Below are 21723 nucleotides of genomic sequence, written 5' to 3'. Positions count from 1 at the left end.
TGAGTGTAATGCGCCAAAAATCCTGAAAATCATATGTCGGAAAAAAATGGCCTTTTTGGGGAATGTTAATGTGTGATATCGCCTATAGAAAATATGGTCAAAAAACGTCTTCAGATTTGAGTAAAACAGTATAACTTGATTATTTCTCAAAATATCTCCTTGACCATTTTTTTCGTCCGCTACTCGGGGAACCACTTCTGTGATTAGCTGAAAAGTCTCAAAGCTAAAATTCCGTGTGGTTCGGCAAGTCGACGCGTAAAAATTACCGTGACATTTGAAATGGTGTCCCTTCCCCTGAAAACCTGACTTAAATAGCGCAAGTGAAACATTCTCACAAGAAGAGTAGTGAGGGCAGTAGAATAGCTCATGTACTTTTAATCATCAATTGTTTTTTCCGTGAATTTATTTACGGAGGATTTTAAAGGTGCTCATTACATGTTTTTTACATTTTTATTTTTTATTTTTAGATAATTCCACAAAGATGGCTTCCACTCATCACATTGCTAGAATAAGTTGAAACAAGGATTGGAAGTCAAATGCGAGTCGAGTGTGAGTTGTAATTGCAACGTTTAACTGGTCAAATCTCGCCTGACTGATGTTTTGAGTTTTCTGCTCTGTTGTGTTTACACGTAAGGGGACGGGGTGGGAAAAGGAAGGTAAACAATCATTTTGTCAGAGTGCAGACTTGTTGCTAGGAGTCCACTGGAGAGGAAGCGGCCTGTTATCCACTTTGATCAATCAGACTTGAGTTACCTCATTGCCCCACACTGTTTGACTCGACTCTGCGTTAACTCATTCACTGCCATTGACGGCTGTTGAATGCAATAATCCATGTTAACATGGAGCACTGGCAGTGAAATTAATTACTAACATGTACAAACTTGAACGCTAATGTGAGCTACCTCTCAGAGCGGCTGGCAAGCTACTATAATTTTCACTTTCACTCAAAAATCCAGGGAGAAGAAGAAATGAGACTCGCTCTTGCCACTTTAGCAAACAACTGGGTTTTTTTTACACAAATGGTGCAGCACCACATAGAGAGAGAGAGAGGGTATAACAATACTCACAGGCATATATTATTTATGCTCTGTGAAAAATGACTAATATTATTGCAGTTTAGTTGCACTGTGCCTTTTTATGCAGGTCCCAACAACGTGGATATTACCAGAACATTACGGCCTTTCACCTGACATTTTTCCATGTACCTTTTGTATGCAGAACCCAACAAGGGGAGATAGTACCGGATAATTACACTTTTACCGGAAATGTGCTGGCTTATAAATAGGCTTTACACGATCAGGATTTTTGGGGCCGATCACTGATCAGCAAGTTTAAAAAAAAAAAAAAAAAAAAAAAACGATAACCGATCATCGATCCGATCACAAGATGGAGCAATGTGTCTATTTACATGACTTGTTTATTTATTGTATATACTTGTCTACGTTATACTGTATCCATCCATCCATCCATTTTCTGTACAGCTTATCCTCACAAGGGTTGCGGGCGCGCTGAATCTTTTGAAAAGCACCTCAATTGTTTTATTTTGTTTATTTTGGCCTGCATCCAATCGGCCCCTGCCGGCTTTGTGAAAGTCCCTTTTTTTATAGGGCAAACGAATTCATTGACAAGCACATTGGAGCGCATCGCAATGCACCTGCAGCCAAAGACATATTCTGGTCTGGTTATTTATTGATTTGCATTGGAGTTTGCTCAGACTTTGATTGCACAATCAGTTGGGCAGTCGGCCATTAGTGTGAGAGAGCCATGTTATGCTTGACTGATACATGACCCGCAAAGTACCATTTATTAAAAAAAATAATAATAATAATTTTAAAGGGACGTTCACGGACTGAAAAAAATCACCAGATCTGCCAGCAGTGTTTATCCTGGTTAAAATGTATATTTAGCACGTGTTGCAGGCGTGACTCTCAAAAATTGGCTCAGTGGTGTTCCCCAGAATTCTTTGAAAACTCAGCCCCCAGAGACAGATTCAGTCAGCAGTATGAAATTTGATAGGTGTGTCTATCATGAGTAGACCCACTAAAAAGTCTCCGCAAACTATGCTCCAAAAGACACAGGAAGTCTTCCAATTTGTTTTGAAGTGGCCATATTAGTGTCATTTAGGCAATTATCAAGGGGTCCTCCAAAGGCAAGCTTCTATTGCAATATTTACAAATTTCAGCCCCTGAAGCTTGTTTCCCTTAGCAGCATGAAATGTGGTAAGCCCGACCCACAAAAGTCTGAAATCATGTCGGAAAAGACACAGGATGTCATTCATTGTGGTTTCCAGCAGCCGTTTTACAGTCATTTCAAGACGAGCTTCGACCAGAATGTTTTGAAAATTCAGCTCCTGAAGCCAGTTTCACCTAAAATATGTTAGGCTAGTCTATCGCTGGTAGACCAACACAAATAGTTGAAAAAAACCCATGCCCTAAAAGAGACAGGAGTTTGGCAATTTGTTTTGAAGCAGGCATTTTAGGATCATTACAGCAATTATCTAGGGGTCCTTCAAAGACAAGCTTCTACTGGAATATTTTGAAAATTCAGCCCCAGAAGGTCTATCATTTGTAGACCTATAGAAGGCATGCCTGAAGGGTCACGGGAAGTGTGCCATTTTAGTCTAAAGCTATCATTTTAAGGTCATTTGGGGAATTTTCAGCACTCTTTCAGAGAAACCTGTTCTACTGGAATATCTTGAAAATTCAGTCCCTGAAGCCAGATTCTATTTAGAAACATGACAATTGGTAGGTCTGTCGATCATGAATAGAACCACAAAACAGTAAGCCATTCCTGAAATTACACAGTAAGTCATTTTATTATCTTTTTCCAGATGTCAAAATGTGAACGTTTGTGTGTTCAGGTGCGCAACGGCGTCATGGCGCTGCTGCGGTTGAGGCTGAAGGTTCTGGTGACTGTGATGATGGTCAACATCTTCATCTTCATCCTGGTCTCCCGACACGGCGGGCGGGAAAAGGGCTTCCAGTTCAAGGTGCGGGTCCCCTCCAAGCCCTTCTGGAGCAAGCTCACTCCCAGCTCAGGCTACTGGAACCGCCAGCAGCAGGTTCTGGACTTCTGGAACAACCCCATCCTCGCCAATTACAGCGTCGCTGACTTGCCCGAATGGCTCAACGAAACCCGCGTGTCTTTTGACGCCTGCCAGCCGGACGGCAGGGTGACTACTCAGGTGAAAGACTACAACTCCCTACCCTTGCGCTTCAAGGACTTCGTACTCTACATGCACTGCCGCTATTACGCGGTCCTGGTAGACCAGCCGGACATCTGCCGGGAGCCGCCCTTCCTGCTGCTAGCCGTCAAGTCCCTGGCGCCGCATTTCGACCGGCGTCAGGCCATCCGCCAGTCGTGGGGCCAGGCGGGTGCGGTCGCCAACCGGACCGTGGTCACCGTCTTTCTCCTGGGCCAGACCACGGCAGGGGACCACTACCCGGACCTGTCGGCGATGCTGAGCTACGAGAGCGACCAGCACCGGGACATCATCCAGTGGGACTACCGGGACTCCTTCTTCAACCTGACCATTAAGGAGGTTCTTTTCCTGGACTGGATCCAGTCACGTTGCCCCGGAGCCAACTTCATCTTTAAGGGCGACGACGACGTCTTCGTCAACACCTACGCCATCCTGACCTTCCTGGGCGGGCTGTCGCCGTCCAAAGCCGCCGACCTTTTCGTAGGCGATGTCATCACCAATGCGGGGCCGCACCGGGACAAGAAGGTGAAGTACTTCATCCCGGAGAGCATGTACATCGGCTCATATCCGCCGTACGCCGGCGGCGGAGGCTACCTGTACTCGGCCAGCGTCGCCGCCCGCCTGCACAACGGCTCCCGCCGCGTCGCGCTCTACCCCATCGATGACGTCTACACGGGCATGTGCCTGATGAAGATGGGGCTGGCCCCCGAGAAGCACAAGGGCTTCAGGACCTTCAATATCGAGGAGAAGTACCGCACCAACCCGTGCGCCTACAAGGGCCTGATGCTGGTCCACCCCCGCACGCCGCAGGAGATGATCCAGATCTGGTCCTGGCTCAACCAGCCAGACCTCAACTGCCAGTAGAGGGCGCCCACCCATACGAAGGGTCAGACCATTATTTTGAGCAGTGGGGCGGGTTCTGACTTTTAGAAGTTGGCAGCTTGTCATTGTGCTTGCTCGGACCTTCAGCCTGGAAAGGTTTGCTCCATTTATGATCACCAGAGTATTTTTGGCAGCCATTTTACAGTAAGGGTATTCCTACAAATGGTACATTCTGAATGATTAATGCAGGATTACAGCATTACCCGTACCCTGCGACCGTTATCGCAACCCTAACCCTAAGAACAAGGTTCAGGCTGTGTGTTTCCCACACCTCAAGTACGTATATAAATCTTCTCACATGACTTCTATCAATGTATTCCTCAGTCCTAAATCATTAAGAGTTAAAATCCCATTTGAGGGTCCCCTTATCGTGAAGCGGCGCCGTTCTTTTTTTTAAACTTGATTTTCTCGCTTTGCTGTACAGAGCTTGAACCAAAGTTGTGTCATATTTATACGGCTGTAACTATTTATAACGCTTTAACACTGTCTCTGCTCGCCACTGGGGTGGGGCATCAAAAATGCTGTATTATATCGGAATATACCTGAAAAATTTAAGCGAGGTAACGTCGTCCGAACTGTTGTCGTCAGTGTCCCCTTTCACACAGGGTTTGCGCGGAAATTTGGTGAATCAGAGACGGAATTATTTTACCGACCTGTGCCTTTCGACACAACCGTGTGTATGATCTCACACTGCAAACGGTGAATTATATTAGAGAAATGCGTTTGGTGTTGAATTAGACGCGACGACCGCTGTTCCCCTTTCACAAAGCCGCTGTCCTGCCCGTCACGCTACCTCGGAAAATGGAAAATGGTTGACTCAACAACCCCATTCTGTATTCTTTCAGACGATACCCCATTGGAGCAAAATTGCCATTTCAGAGACGAACTTGTTTTAGTGACCTGTGCCTTTCACGTAGAGATGCAGAATCCCGCAAATTTGTTATCAATGTCCGCTGTTGAACTTGACACCCGCGTCACGGCTATTTCCGTGATTATTTTTTTCTCACAGCCGCCGTCCCGTTCCTGATACTACCTCGGACGCTGGAAAATTTGCGGTATTCTTATTCCTTATCTTTTCACAAAGATCTCGAAAAAGTTTCAAATAAATTGTTCGCCTAATAGCAAAATGCCAATGTGCGGGCTATAAATGCATTTACTTGTTTTCCAGAAACGTTCAAACAGGACTTCGGCAACTATGCTATTCGGCTAACGGAATGTATGACACTTCTGCACACGAGTAGGACAACTCTGGCATACTCGTAGGACAACTGCATGTTACTAGTGAGGCAAACCTGCACTAGTTGACAGGCGCGCTAATCGTACTACTCGTGAAATGCTAGATAACTAGTAGAATTTTTATAGTGTCACTAGTAAGGACGGCTTTTCATAAAACCATTTGAGCATTTATTTGATATCCATCTTAAGGTCCAAGTCTTTGTCTTCTCTTTGTTGTCACGACTAAGGCAATTCAGCGCACTAGTCAAATGATAAGGGTGCACTAGTAGTACCACTGTCTTACTAGTAAAGTTTTTTCTGTTTGACATTTCTGCACACTATTTGGACAACTTTGGCATACTAGTAGAATGTCATTAGTGCAGCGCAGTAGTTCACTGGTAAAGTTTAATTGCATACATGTAGGCCAAAAGTGGTACTAGTAGTGGGGGGGGGGGGGGAAGTTACTAGTAAAGACATTGTCATTCTACTAGTGTGCTGAATTGTCTTCCTGGTGAGGACAAAGAGCTATCTGGATATCAAGGATATGGAATACAGTAAATGCTTAAACAGCTTTCCATTGTGAAAAACATGTTATTGATTATAAATGTTGCTATGGTAACTTGTTGTTTTATATTCCTGGTGGCTGGAGGCTTAGTTTGCGCTGCTAGTCCGTCCTCCTAGCGCAGCCCGCAGGGCGTCGGCCGTAGTGTTTGTAAAAGGTAAATGCTGGAGACGTTAACTTTGTCAGTCTGCTTGTGGAAAACAAGTGTTTGCGATGCCAAAATTCGGCGATAAAGCAGTGAAGAAATCCTACAAATTTGAAATCATAAAAGTTAGCGTTATCTTCCCGGGCAAAATGTTGCCGTTAAAAAGTTTGTAATAGCAATTCTGTGCGTTCGGAAGGGGGAGAGAGAATGAGAGTCAGATTGTTTTTCTGTCTCAGATTCAAATAAATTTGTTTATACAAGGACACACTTTTAGTTTCGGAAAATGCAGAATTGATTTTCATTGTACAAATGATCTCCAACTCACTTTATGTACGGAAAGTCGGACGTTAACCCTTACGAACTGGAAAGTTAGTGTTGCGTCAAAAAGTTGTCTGGGACAGTTTTGGTGAGTTATCAGAAAATGATCAGAAATCTAATTTTCCATGTTTCTGATATGACGAATAAACTAATTTGTTCATACATGATCACTTTTTAGTTTCGGAAAACGCAGAATTAATCATAATCGTACAAGTGTCCATCGTGTGAATGGTCTTTGACTCACTTTATGTACTTAAAGTCAGTTAAAGTCAGATGCTAACCCTCCCCAATATTGCTAATGCTAATGCTTCCCATTTTCGATATCTGCGCTAGCGTGAACAGTGAATTTTTATGTTCACACTTTGGTTGTTGGTACGTATACTAAATGTTTTTGTTTTTTTTAAATGCCCTACGATCTACGCTCGTTTTTATTTCGGTATCAGAAGGACCTATTTGATGAACACAGTGTTGGAATTTGCGGCCGATTTCCAATTTAAGAAAAAAAAGTGACTTGTCACTGACTCGTCAGACACGCTAGGTGTCGCGTACGCACTTTATGTACGTTGCGCTGTGTAAAAGCTATCACGCTAACAAAACAGAAATCAACTACCGACATTGACGACCTCTGTCGTCTGTACCCTCACTACTTAAAAATTAAAAATATATGTGGCACTATACGCTAGGATGTAGTTTTTTCACAATAAGAAGTATCGATTGGACGTATGGAAGTACGTTAATATGGAATTTAGGCCGATTTTAGATTTAGAAAAAATAAAAGTGCCTTATCGCTTACTTGTTGGAGACACAAGGTGTCTAGCATGCACTTTATTTATATTACGAAATGTAAAAGTCAGAGATATTAACGTTCACACAGCGAAAAATTAACTCCTCACATTGCTAATCCAAAAATTTCCCATTTGCGATATCTACGCTAGTGTAAATTGTGACTTTATATGTGCGTGCCTCGGTTGTCGGCGCTTGCGCTACATAAACATTTTAAAATGTATTACGTATAATATATGCAATTGTGTAGTTATTTTGGAATCAGAAGGATTAATTTGACGCACATAATTTGTGAATTTGGGCTACCTTAAATTTATTTAAAAAAAAAAAAAGGGGGGGGGGGGGACTTTCACGTCTTAGACTGTTGCTGTTGCGTACGTTCATTATCTACCTAATTTTAGATAAAAGTCAGATGCTAACCCGAGGTTGAAATCAACTGACATTGCTAATGCCTGCCCTTTTTCCTGATATGCGCGCTAGCATAATGCGTAAATTTATACGCTCACATCTTGGTTGTCGTTGCTCCCTTCTTAAAACACTTCTTTTTTTTTTTTTTTTTCCCCCTCCAAGCGCTATATGTTGACATGTTATTTCGGAATCGGAAGGATGGATTTGACATACGAAATGTCGTGATTTGAGCTGATTTCCAATAAATCTGCTAAGTGACTTATCGCTGCATCGTCAGAGACGCTTGGTGTCGATTAACTTTGCTCGTCGTGGTCTTCAGTATTACCAATATAAATAAAAAAAAATATTCCAAAAGATTAAAAAGCGGACTGACTTGTGTGAAAGTGGGTCGTGATTAGGACTCCCCCTGCTGGTCAGGTCAGTCAAATGAGCTGCTGTAAGGCTAAGTGGTTAGCATGTTTTTGTCGTTAAATACCACCTTATTTATGTTCTCGCTCACATAGGACAATCACGTAAACATTTCTACAGTATAACAATGATTTAAGGACTTATGGTCTGGGTTGTTTTTGTTCGTTAAGAGATGATGTCGTATCCCGTGACGATCGATTACTTGAATTGTTTACATTCAAAGTCATCGCTGCTCTTTTTTGACGCTCGCTGTTTCTTGGCTGGCTTTTTTTCTCTCGTCTTGTGACGTAAAAACACTGGTATTAGCCATTTGTTGCGTGAGGTTGAAGAATAAAGAATATTCAGTACGTATACTGGATGTACATACACTCCTCGCATAAATTTCAGGATATTAGGATTTTAAGGTGAAATTCCACCCAACACCCTAACTTTTTGCGAGTAGTGTATTTAAATATTTTAGAAGGAAAGCTGCACTCAGGGTAAAGACGAATGAATTTTTCATTCATCTTTAATAATTTTTCAAGCACAAACGACAATTGTGCTTGTACGAACTAGAGGTGCGATACTATACAATATTGCGATTATGTGATAAGTGTTTTTATCAAAGGCAAATGGAACCGTAACAATTTGATTTGCTGTACCTGTAAAAGACATTGATACGATACATCACGATATCGGTATGTTGTCCCGGCTCTAGTTTCAAGATTGTCGTAGACCAAATCTGTGCCTGATGTTTGTGGTTCGGATGTGTCAAAGGTGAAATGTAAGTGCGACTGCTTTTTTGTTATCATTTTGATTCTTTCTGTAATTGTGTATTTTGTTGTTTTTTTATTACATTGTGCTGTTTTCTGTGTTTTTATTGTTGACACAAATAAACGTAAGACACCCAGGAGCTTCCGTCCTCTTTTTTTTTTTTTTTTTTTTTTTTCTTCTCTCTCTCTCTCTCTCTCTCTCTCTCTCTCTCTCTCTCTCTCTCTCTCTCTCTCTCTCTGACTCCCACCTCCGACAGACCTTTGCTCATGTTCCTTCGAGGAAGACTCTGGTCCACCGTCCGGCGTCTCAGGAAGGGGAAGCAGTGCACCATCAACACTGTGTATAGTGGGGATGGGGCGCTGCTGACCTCGACTTCGAAGACCTCAATTCCACCGACGCGCCTTCCCATGAGGAAGCAGAGTCTGGGGTCTCTCAGGCGGATCGGTGCGGCGTCTGCTGTGATGCGGACTTTGTATCGGTCCGTTGTGGTACGGAAGGAGCTAAGCCGAAAGGCGAAGCTCTCGATTTCTCGATCTGGGCATCCCTGCTAAAGCTACTGCCCCCGCGACCCGACCTCGGGATGGATGGATGGATGGAATATTTGAATGAGTCAAGTTGTAATTATGAGGTGAACATTTTTCAATATTACAATAATGTCCATTTAAAAAGCAGAAATTCGGCAAAACAAACCCATAAATCGGGTCGCTCTTATCTCAAGGCACCACTGTACTGTAAATCAAAAAGGAACCCTGTACTTGCTTTGTGCAGTGCTCGACTATCGCCGAGAGAGGGCAGCAATGCATAAATCCACAAAATGGTGCATTTGCGGTTGCTCAGGAGAAACCGGTGTCAAAGGATTCTTTTTAAAAGTGTCAACTTGAACACTAAGCTTGTTTATTCCCTGGAATTCCGTGACCTGATCTCACAAAATGGAGGAAAAAGCACATGTGCTGAGCATATGGAGGGAGTGACTCAGAAGATCCCAATCGCCATTTTTTCCCCCCAAAGAGCAGGATCACCATACAGGAAGTCTTTAATGACACTTTTGAAGCTCCAAAAAGTCCAACTCACTGTGGCTCAAAAGTACTGGGACACGTTTCTTAAAGAAGTTACATTTGTATGAAAAAATATTTTTCATAATGAAATTATTGTATGTAGATCATATGTATGTATTTGTATTTATATATACATAAAGACACAATATGTGTATTAAAACTTGTTTTTTTTTTAAATTACTAAATATTTCGCATTCAGTGTAGGTCCAATTGACCTGTCTTCAGGTTTAAATAAAAGAAAACCTGTTTTTTTTTAAAATTCCAATTAAATACTATGAAACATTTTCGTTTGGGCTTGATTTATATCTTTCTTATTTCCATCATAAATATTTTTTTTAAACTGTTTTTAAATGGCTAAAAATGCAGCCAATCAAATTTACCCATGACCATTTTTAGTACACCACCCACCCACCCCCCAAAAAAAGAAATAGGCAGAGGAAAAGGAGATGCATTCACATTACATTAGTGTTTAATTGTTTTTGTTTTACATTGCTGCAATTTGTGGGTCAAATTTACCCATCATAAAGTCAAAAGGAAGATTGAAACTTCCTCATTGTTGTTCTTCTTTTCATCATATATCTTTAAATTATCTCGATTTACAAAAATATTTTGTCTAAACATACAGCGGAAACGTGCATGAGACTTCCCGTCAGGCGCTTACAGTAGCATCACCATGAGTCAGCACAAGATGATGATGATGATGATGATGTTTTCATCGCCTTGCTACTCAAGCAGCAGGAAGGAAGGAAGGGTCGATTTGTCCTTGCTGCTGTCACGCTGCATGGCAAAGATGACACTTTTCAATCGCAATCATACACATATTGCTAATTTAATAGCAGTCTCAATCAAAAGTGCGCATTATGTCATTGAGAAAGGCAGAATTCTTGTGTTCCCGTACCGTTTTCCCGCACCACATCGGAGATCAACATGCTTGGCATCAGTGAGCTCTACTGGAAAACATGCAGTGTATTTGACAGGAAGAAGAAGAGGCAGGGAAGGTCCCAAACTAATATAATAATAATCGCTGCCCACAGAGCAGGCAGAATATATGCCTTTGAGTATTGTCGTATTCTCTGTATGTACGAGTTGCGTGCTCCGTGTGTTGTTTGAAGGTTTATAATGATGATATTATCGATGCTAATTTCTGTTAGCCCATCTTTGTCATTTTGTGTTATCTGTTAGCGTTACACTAGCAGACTTTCATTTTGCCGTATAAATAGACAGTGTTACGGACGAGCCCCGCCACAAATGGTGAAATTCTGGGTGTAATTGATGGCCCCTGAAAAAAATGCCCATAGATGCCACAAGGTGGCAGCAAAGCACTACTTTTATTTTCAACACTGCTATGGCCTGAGTAAATGAAGCTCCTCACTTCAATTAAACATAATTCCTTGGCACCAAGAGGCCACAAAATAGTATATAGCAATAGCTTTACATTAGACAAGGCTTTGGCAAGTGATTGGTGAGTTTTTCAGCAAATAATGGAGGATGCCCCCCCAAAAAAATCCACAAATAAGGGAATCGGCAAATATGCAGCGGAACACTGTACAGTATTTAATACTCTTCTGTTTTATGTGTCAGTTCTACAGTAAACTTCAAGCGGGAGTGACAGAGCGCTTAAAGCAAGCACGCTTATTTGGAAAACTGTGTGAGTGAGTTGTTTTCATTTCCTCAAAGTGATGTTAAATGATAAACTCATTTCTTGACAGCGAGAGTGAGAACAGATGCTAAGAAAACCTTTCAAGTGCAAAAAACATCGCGGTTTTTTTTTCGACTATTGCCAGGTGGGTTTCGAACGTAACTCCCGTGGGTTCACTGTACCTAATGTTTTGCGCAGTGAGCATATTCTCAGTTTCATGGTTAGTGAAGTAAGTTTTGGTCTTTGTCGGTGTGAAGTGTTGTTTTTATCTGGAGGACTGTGCTGCTTTGTTAACAGCTCTCTTCAAGTAGGCCCACGCCCAACACTTGAGAAGCTGGCCTGCTTGCAGGAGGGCGAGTTACTGGAGGCTGCCTGTAGAGGGAGCTGTGGCAGCGCGCTGGCTGAGTTTTATTCGTTCTGTGACCAAGCTCGGAATATACTCCTGCAGCAAATCAGTTTTCCCCATTAAAATGAACTGAAAAGCCATTAATCTGTTCCACCCCCCCCCCCCCCCCCCAAAAAAAAACATCAAATTTGGGGGGGTTGTATGTTTAAAAAAAAGAAAAATACCACTGTATTGTAGTAAAACATCATGTAAATAAATTAACTGGTTTTGTGCACCTTCCGTGTGAAAAGGTTGAAACCTTCGCTAGGTTTGATAAAACAAAAAAAAAGGCGCCAGCAGGTTTGTTTTGCTAATTGCTACTCTCTTCCTGAATCAAGTCTGCACATAGGCAATAAGAAAATGGAGTAGTCCATTGCATGAGGAGGGGGGGGGGGGGGGGGGAAGCAGTCGAAACAATAATGACAGATCAAACCTGTTGATATGTTTTTAAGATTGTGGATTAAGACGAAAGCAATAAATGACAAGAAAACTTTATTGACCAGTTTTTATGAGATGTCGGGGGACCCTGGAAATCTTGAGGGTCCTCTGCTCTGTGTAAAACAACTATTGATGGTATGAGTACAAATACAACACAATTATTATCAAATGATTAGGTACGCCCAAAATAATAGACACAACCAAATTCGGTGCACATGAAGCCATATTATTAGGTACACCCAAAAGATGATAGACCCCGGTGCCAGAATATTAGGTACACCCCAGGCCCAATTATTAGGTGCACCCAAAACATTAGGCACACCTTTGGTCAAATTATTAGGTGCAACCAAAATATTAGGGAGACAAGGACAAACGATTAAGTACACCCCAAATATTAGGTACACACGTGGTCAAATTATTACCTACATCCAAAACGTGAAGTGCAACAGTGCCAAAAAAACCAAAACATTATTTGGTACAACAACTAAAAAAATTCTGGTACACCCGTGAGCAAAATATTAGGTGCAACAAAAATAAGAGTTAACACGGATGTTAAAATAATAGGTGTTCACAAGGCAAACATTTTTAGTACAGCCACAGCGTATGAGGTACACATCAGGTCCACCGATGCCTGTTTACTGAATGCATTTACTGTTATGCAGCCATTTTGAGGGATCTCTGTGTAAAAGAGGCTGCAGACAGTGGAAAATCACTGGGTTGACTTTTTGCCCTACTAATAAGTATTCCTACAGAAGAGCGGAAAAAAAAAAAGTCGGGTAAAGTGTTTCCGACAAAAACACACCACGCTGTGTTACGTGGTGCATGAAACAGGGCGTTTGCTGACACGTGGGAAGAAACACAAAAGCAACATTTAGTATTTGTTCTTGACAAAACATTCCTTGTCATGTGGGAGGGTGAATGCCTTGGGTGGGGGATCCGGTTGTAAAATATTTCCCCCAAAAATTGAAATGGAGATCATGGGGCAATTTTGAGCCATTTATTGCATTGGGACACCACCACACTGAACTGAATCTGTCATTTTTGATTTTGATTTTTTTTTTCTGAGCAAAGTGAGGATAATATCCCCACTTCCTGTTATTCCGTTCATCTCTTGGCCTTCTTCCCGCCGCCTTCCCTCCACTTCCAACGAGGATGTGTGTCGGCCCGAGTGCTATCGATTCCTGTACACGCTTGACTTATTAATGCAGACGGAGCAGGAAATGAAAGGCTCATTAGCACAAAGGTTTGCTAGCACAAAGCCCAGGGAGATCTTCTTGTGTCTGGATTCATCATGAGTACTTGAAGGCAGCAGTTGGTATGTTTAATTCCACTCCCCCAAATGATCACTTTACTGCTATCTCTCGCGATATACAGTTAACCTACCGGGATACGTTCCAGAACCACCTTGAATAGCTGAAAATATGCAATATAGAGAGACCATATAAAATACTTTTTTATACGTTTTCTGTAAAACTGACAGAAAAAAAATAATACTTATATTTAAACACCGAAATGTTCAAGCAAACCATGTAAGTTTGTCAGACGTCGGTAACGCTAGCTTGATGCTAACATATACAGTGGACCCCCGTATTCGAGAGGGTTAGGGACCGAGTTTGATCGTGAATAGTGGAAGTTAATCTGCAATTAATTGACGCTCTTTTTACTTGCCAGAAAAAAAGGGAAAGAGCGTGGGATTATGTTAAAAGAAAAACAAATCCACGAATAAGTGAATTCGCAAATGTCGAACCATGAACATGCGGCGGTCCACTGTAAAAAAAAAAAAAGCCATAGACGGGCTAACGGATATGACCATAGATGTTACATCAAATAATAGATACTTTACAACACACGTAGCAGCAGCTCATACAAACAGAGCATAGAACAATACTCCCAAGAATAAATTCTTTCTATCCTGTGGGAATGACTTGTCCTGAAACTTGTAGTTGGGGACCACCTCTGCCTCTTCTTCTAGCGCTGCATCGCTTGTAGTCGACCTCAGAGGTCGTGGCCAGCATGTTGTCGTACCACGTGGTACGTATACTACACTGCCTGTATACTGTAAAAACCCCTAAAAACACTTTTTCCCCCCTCATACAAATATATGACTTTAATGTTTTTGGACTTAGGTACAAATTCAAATAGAATTTAGTCGTAACCCGAGTACCGCGTGTAAAGTGAACTCCTTTTGTTGGCATCAGAAAGTGTTTTTAAGTTGAAAACAAACCGTCCCACGCACATTTTCGTCCTTTTTTAAATGTATTTATTTTTCACCATTACGTTCTGCGACTTGACGATACAAGTCCCGCAGTCTCTGGTGGAGTGTCAACACGTTGCAAATTGTAGAAATATGCCACCAACGAAAGATTCCCGGAGGCGTTTCTTCGCCTTTCAGTCATCCATCAAGGCGGCGACAGTGATGCTGGGAATCAAGTGGAACGGAGAAACACATGCTGCGCCGAAAACATAATCATTTGCCTACAAAACAAAAGCGTAAACTCCCTGTAAATGTAGAAATCTCAAAGTTAACCACCATAACGTCGATTATACATGTATAAATAGAATTTCTATGTAGGTAGAATATATAAAAGTGTATGTAGAAGACGGGTCTTTGCGTAAATTGACCGGATGTAGTCGCTTTTTATTTTATTTTGTAAAACGGTTCCGTGTAAATGTCGGTTAGCTTTGCAGAAAGCGGGCGGTCAAAGTACTTCCAACTATCGCCACTTTACTTTGCCGGTTTTCACAGGGGTTTAAACTCCCTTTTAATTAACTACCTCTGGGGCACACGTTCTTACAAATGTCCCCCCGGAGCCCGTCGGAGCTAATATGTCAAGGTGGCCGAGCAACGGTTTCCATTCGCGCTCTGTTATGATGGCTACGAGCTAACAGGCTAGCTGGCTATTAGGAGTAGTAGTAGTAGTAGGGGCTTGATGCTACCGTAACGAAGGCGACCATTACGCGGATCATTCTTCCCAGACAGCTCGCCGGGACTCCGCGGTAAGGCCACCCGACCGCCGCGGCGTTGACTATCAAGACGAGGTGAGTGTCATGCGGGCTCAGTGGCTCGGAAAGTCACGTTAGCCTAGCGGAGTTAGCGGCGGACAGACCGTGGTACCGACTACTGCCTGGATTCAACAGCGTTATTAAACCTCCCAAAAAATGATCAAATAAGGTGCCGACTACTCCCTGGATTAGACTGCACCATTCCCCCCCCCGGAAAAATGCCGAAAAATGTGACCAAATGTCTCCGATTTATCGCGGTTGTTCTTGTGTGCTTGGGTTTATAACTGGTTGCTTTTAAGCGTGACAGCGTTTTATGTATCTTATAGCCTGAGGCAACCTTTTTAAAAACAACATACTTAAACATTGACAACCTGTTTTGTTACGGTTTCTCTTCAATAATAAACAAGGAGGTCCTCTGTTTACAACGGAGTTCTGTTCCTTCTTACGATGGCGACGTAAACAGAATGTGTACGCAAGTCGGAACGCGCGACAGTGAAGTTAAAATTCCAGTAAGTAGTTGTAATGAAAGCCATTTTAGGTCATCAATATCCCGTTAACCTTGGTTTAGGGACCAGCAAGTAGTACAAATATTTGAATAGTAGAAGCCCCCGTCTCCCCAAAATGTTTAGAATCACCTATATTAATAATATCAACCCTTAATATACCCCAAACTACGGTCCCAGAACATTTTAATATAATTTCAAATTCCTCTTACATTTCCCTTAAACATAAATGGCTTGCAGATGACCCCAAAAAATATAATAATTACTACTTTCCTATTAGCAATATCATTACATTCATTATCATTATCATATCTGGTATTAGCCACTTTGATATTTTTGACACATACAGTAAATTTATGGGTGATAGGGACCAAGCCCTGCTGTGATTAGGGAAAAATACAAGTTGTTTGTTTATATAAAATGTTTGTAATTGCCCATATTAATAGTTTCACCTGTTAATAAACCAGAAATGATCATTCTGAAGCACTTTAATATCATTTCAAATTCATCTTACATTAGTTACTGTAAAAGAAATCGCCTCTCGTTACTCTCAGCAGTTCAGAAAATGGATGGCTGGATGGATAATGCACCAAACATGTTCATGTGGCAAAAACTGTAACTTCCACGAACAAGCCAGGCTAAACTTAGCTCCTGCCTGACATTCAAAGATGTTAGTCTTTGTCGAGATCTATTACTTCAACATACAGTCGTTAAAAAAAAAAAAAATTGGCCACCCTTGTTTCTTCAATTTCTTATTCATGTTAATGCTTGGTACCACTAATGGTAAATTAGCCAAAGAATACAATGAACACGACAAGAAAATGCAGCTGATTCCATAAAAAACAAGGTTGGTCTTTTTTTTTTATGACCGTACAGTACTTTCTTGACACCAATGACTACTTTCAGGGCTTTGGCGCCATCTTGTGGCATCGTAGCACGTTATTGAAAGAACACAAAAATGCGAACGGTGAGCTGTTCAACGACTAGTTGAGGATAGGTTCCACAAGAAAAAAAAACAACTTACCTTTCTCTGCATCACCTTGAGAAGTTTACCACCCTCTTTTCTCTGGCATCTACCCCCACAAGGCACCTCTTCGCCCACCTGTCTGACCTCTACTGGAATCTTCCATCATGTTGCTGTTCGCTATCTCGCCAGTTGACCAACGCTAGCTACTCCTCTGCTAACATGGCACCTTAGAAGGAACAGGGTGTTTGGGCGCCATCTTAGGGAAATGCTAAACACATATTTTTTTTAAAGCGATAATTTTTTTTAGTAGGCTTTTACAGTATACTTATTGTAATGCCCTCACATGTGGGAAAGGAGAGCCACAGTCACTGATGCGCTTGACGTTCATCGAACACCGGGAAAACAGTTAAAAGACACTCAGAGCACACTCACAAAGGAACTGCTGTCAGCCACAGCTCACGCCCAGACACTCACACGCAGACTTGCCGACGTCACACGCCACCCCACAAGGCCCCGCCTCTTAAAGGCACATAACTAACACAGACACTGGTGCGTACAGTATTTTCTATCGATTCTGAGCTTGCGAGTTTGTATTTAATGCATGTGTGAGGATAAAATTATTTAAAAAAAATAATATATTTTTTTTATAGGATCTCAATTATGAGTTTTCACCTATTGCGGCTGGGTTTGGAACGTAAGTCCTGTGATAAATGGGGGTTCACTCTAGATTCTACATAACTAAATGTTATTGAACACATAAAATGCTGGCCAAGATTCATTGTAAAATGCAATAAAAAAAAATGGACATCGTGAACCATTTTGGGCCAACAACCCATTGTTTGGAGGACACCCACTTGACCATACTAAAAATGTCTTTTTTACTTTTCCCTTTGCTTTACAGGAGACTCCCGGGATGTCACAATAGCATCTACACCCAGCTGATTACTCATCATGCCGCTAGAAATTGTGGAATGTTTTCCTTCGCAAGATAATGCACGTCACGCCGCGCTTGTCCCGCTGAGATCTCGAGCCCTGACATCGTGATTTCTCCCTCCGCAGCCGTTCTTGGATGTCTTATCTCGTGTGTGTCTTCCGCTAAGACATCAACTATGTGTCTGGTGGCCGCTTCGCTGCGGTAAACATTGGCGTGAAGTGGTGCGAACAGAGAAGAAAAAACAACAAAAAAAAACAAAGAAGGAGAGCCCCCCCCAGCCCCACCTCCCCGTGGGACGGGATATCTAAAAGATGGCCTCTGTTTGGAAGAGACTGCAACGTGTGGGGAAGCACGCCTCCAAATTCCAGTTCGTGGCATCCTACCAGGAGCTGATGGTGGAATGCACCAAGAAATGGTGAGTGGCCGGGTGTACGTGGTGGCCACAGCGCTGTCATTTATGCCCCTTGAAAACTCTGTGTGTGCGTGTGTGTGTGTGCTGGAATGCGGAGTTCATTACTCTCGGCCATATTTCACACACACACTTTGGTGTGCAGGCTTCTCAGCGTGGCGGCGGCTTGTAAGCGTGCATTGCTTTCTTCCTCGCTGTGACCGACGCCTTTGAGAAGCGTGTTACCTCCTGCAGGGATGGTACTTGCAATCCGATGTGGACATCTGAAACAATGTTGGATTTACTTTGGAATCTCCGCAATCGGTTCTGTGATGATGTCTGACTTCTTGGTCCATTGAAACGAGCCCTATTTGAAATAATCTATTCAAGGATCACGATAAATGTAACTATGACTAATAATGCCCACTAATGTAACGCGAGATGTTATATTTAACACATGAATACGATCTGGGCAGTACGAGGAACCAATGGTTCGCATGGCTGTCTCACATTTCAGGACCATCGCCCCAAAAAATATCCATTGGCAAAAAGTATTTGCCAAACCCCGCACACTGCCCGAGAGTTCAATTCACCTCGTCTGCATCGCTTTCCGGGTCATTGAAGACTCTCAATTGTCCATAGGTGAGTGTGAAGGCTCATTCGTCTCTATGCGCCCTGCGATTGGCTGGTGAGCAGTCCAGGGTTTCTTCGGCCTCTCCTCATAAGCACAGTGAATACATGTTTAAGTCCTGTCATCTCCATGGTGTGACCCCAAACCAGTGCTGGCCAAAACATCACATTTCGGTTTCTAAATCATCATAGTGATGAATATTTGATTTATTCTTCTAGCAGTGCATTATGTAATATAAATAAAACAGTTGTCTGTGTGTGCCCTGCAATTGACTTGCGACCAGTCCACATATCAACAAACAACCACACATGGTCACATCAATTTAGTCTTTAATCAACCTAACATTTATCATTTAAGGAGAACTTACTTTACACCCTGCACTGGTCGCCAGCCAATTGCAAGGCACATATAGACAAACAAACATTCACACACTCATTCACATCTCTGGAAAATTTAGTCTTCAAAGAATCTAACGTGTAATGTTTTTGGGAATGTGGGAGGAAGCACCAGTACCCGGAGAAAGCCCATACAAGCACGGGGAAGATGCAAGGCCGGAGTCGAGATTTGAACTGGGAGGCAGGTGTTCACTATGCTGCTCCGTGGAACCGATTAGTTCTAAAAATTGTTTCCACATCTGATGCCCACCAGCATTCCGGATGATAGTTTATCGTCAGAGGCCCGTTATAACGTCGCGAGTGTTCACACTTTTAGAACGTCTGCTCCTTTACAGAGATGAACTGTACATATAGACAGGATTACAATCCATATATGTTCTCCTGGACAAGGAGAAATAAGTGTCCCTTCCTGCCAGCGGAAACGTTTCCAGGAAGAGGTGCAGAAAAAGTGCGTAGTGATTGCAGAGATCCTTCGCCCCGCAGGCACGTATTGTGAAACGGCTCGGCCGTAGGCGGGATCGACGCAGGCCCCGGCACACCGTCCTGGACCCGGGACAGATGTGTCAGGGAATGGAATGAGGAGAATGTACATGTCTTCCTAGAGTTGAGTGAACGTTGGGCGGGCTCATCTTATACTGTTATGTATACTGTTTTTTTTTTTTTTTTTGTGTCAACGTGCGCGCGACTCTTTGCAGCTATTTGACCTCTTTTGGCTAATTAATACATTTACTAAAAATGAAAGTTTCACTGTCAACAGCGTACGTCATTATTTATGTCCGTCTCAGTAGCTGTACCTTTATGGCATGTTGACGCTTCATGGGTTTCATTTTACAGCACTAACCACTGTTTGTACTGTATTAAAAATGCTATACCAGTCTGTCTTAGTATTGGTAACACTAGACGAAAAATATGATGACTGTTACGTCACATAACTAATCTTAACCCTTTTAATTCTCTTCTTGAGACTGCTCCTTCTTGTGGAATGCTAAAAAGCCAAAGCCAAAGCACAACACATGCAGCATTAGACCTTTGAATGGAATCTATTTAGAGTGTTGGGAACGTTCAGGCACTTTAACCGGGAACTACGAAGATTTGGAGGGCCACAGGAACTGTTGTCTAAGTTTAGTCCCAGGGTAAACCATTGTGTTCCAAAAAAAAAAAGGACTCGCTTGGAGGGTGGTACTTTTGAGACGTCAAAGAACCTTTGAGGCGGAGTTTGCACTGCTCAATTTATCTGATCGGAGCATTCTAGTTCCTCGGAATTTGAGGCTTTAGTTGTGAGCTGGTCTTCACAATCACTGTGGTGTGAGAGTCCTCAATAATCCGTCAGGTCATGTAGCCTGAATCCATGACCTCATTGGCTTTAAAGTGGTGTCACCTTACTTTCCTCCTCAACATGCCTTCCTCTTAAATGTTTATTAATTGAATAATCTGATGATGTACTTTCCTGGATGCTGCCAGGTCAAAATTGGCAGAACCTTGCACTCAAAGAATCAATTCAGAATAAATCATGAATGTGTGTCATACCATGATTCATTTGTAAATATAAAAGACTACTTTAGTGCGGACTGTTTGATGGTTATTTAAAAGATATTGTAATATAATGCAAATGTGTAATGGACGTGGTAACAACACTAGTGAATGTAAAATCCAGTGACGCAGCGTCTGAGAATTGAGTCAGTGTTTTGAGTGTCAGCGAGCAGCGCGTGTTAGGCTGTGACACGTTTCTTGTGTTCGGCATGTGTTCATCATGGTGGGCAGCCATCGTGCCGCTGCCAGACCAACCGTTTTCTGCCAGCTCGCCTGACGTCACTCCCCCTGACACATTCCCGCTGTGGAAGTTTGCTCCAAGCACTGTCACTACTTGAACTGCTGCTTGTTGTAAATAAAAGAATGAATGCTGCTTTTGCTGTAGCTTTTTGCTTAATTGGTTTATTGAATCATATCCTGATATCCTATGAAAAGTGGAACCCCTAATCCTTACCCAATCCCTAACCTACACTAGCCCTAATTTATAGCTCTGACCATAACTCCTAACCCAACTCTAAAACCAACTCTAATCCTAACCTATGCTCAGGGTGGCTACAATTCCTGCGTTTTCTAGCATAGCCCTCAAGAAGGCTTACTAGAAATAACGTTTGTTCTCACAATACAACAGTACCCTTACAGTGGTCCCTCAAAGACAGCATTTTATTCTATCTGCTATTGCAATCAGGACTGTGGACTGACATTCATCCTTCACACAAACGCTCTCCTTGTCTTAAAAAAGTTGTTTGCCAGGAAGCAGACCTGACCGCTCGTGCTAAAATAAATGAAACGTGTCAACGGGTCGTCACGTGCGGATAAAAATAATAAAGTAAATATATATTTTGAAAAACACACACTTCCTACAACATCCCAACTGAGATGGCACACCCCTCTCCCTGGATGTAACATTTTTCTTTTGTGGAAAAAAATATTTATTATATCAGACACATCCCCTGAAAGGGGATCATGTACCCTCATTTTTATTTTTTAACCCTTCAAATTTCCAGTGTTGTCAAAATAGGCGGCATTGAAGTGGTGACTGGGCAGTGTTTCGTCGCTTTGCCGCTGACCTCTAATGAACCCATTTGTATGTGAAGTACTTCCTTCCTCCCGCAGCACAGGAAGATTTGAGCAGCCACAACATCCTCACGCACCCCACCAAACCGTCGTAGTACTTCACAT

At 42.4% G+C, this 21723-nt stretch overlaps 2 protein-coding genes across 11 annotated transcripts in view; both read left to right on the top strand.

Annotated features, from left to right (window-relative positions):
• b3gnt2b (UDP-GlcNAc:betaGal beta-1,3-N-acetylglucosaminyltransferase 2b) overlaps window positions 1–8815 on the top strand; it is a 28452-nt gene extending 19637 nt beyond the window's left edge. For all 4 annotated transcript variants that reach the window (XM_061789336.1, XM_061789334.1, XM_061789335.1 and 1 more), the window contains exon 3: window positions 2861–8815. In XM_061789336.1, the coding sequence (XP_061645320.1) occupies window positions 2876–4066 (1191 nt within the window). In that variant the 5' untranslated portion in view covers window positions 2861–2875 and the 3' untranslated portion in view covers window positions 4067–8815. The remainder of the gene's footprint in view (window positions 1–2860) is intronic.
• Window positions 8816–13155: 4340 nt separating this feature from the next.
• The window catches only part of ehbp1 (EH domain binding protein 1), a 131418-nt gene continuing 122850 nt past the window's right edge, over window positions 13156–21723 (top strand). For 3 of the 7 annotated variants that reach the window (XM_061789326.1, XM_061789327.1, XM_061789322.1), the window contains exons 1-2: window positions 14867–15232; window positions 17568–18015. In XM_061789326.1, coding sequence (XP_061645310.1) covers window positions 17912–18015 — 104 coding nt within the window. In that variant the 5' untranslated portion in view covers window positions 14867–15232; window positions 17568–17911. Of the gene's footprint in view, window positions 13509–14866; window positions 15233–16785; window positions 17216–17567; window positions 18016–21723 lie in introns of those variants that run through there. The other 4 variants (XM_061789323.1, XM_061789325.1, XM_061789324.1 and 1 more) reach the window with 4 other exon arrangements.

This window comes from Phyllopteryx taeniolatus, chromosome 11 (assembly GCF_024500385.1).
Source record: "Phyllopteryx taeniolatus isolate TA_2022b chromosome 11, UOR_Ptae_1.2, whole genome shotgun sequence".
NCBI lineage: Eukaryota > Metazoa > Chordata > Actinopteri > Syngnathiformes > Syngnathidae > Phyllopteryx > Phyllopteryx taeniolatus.
This window is presented reverse-complemented; position numbering and strand designations above follow the sequence as displayed.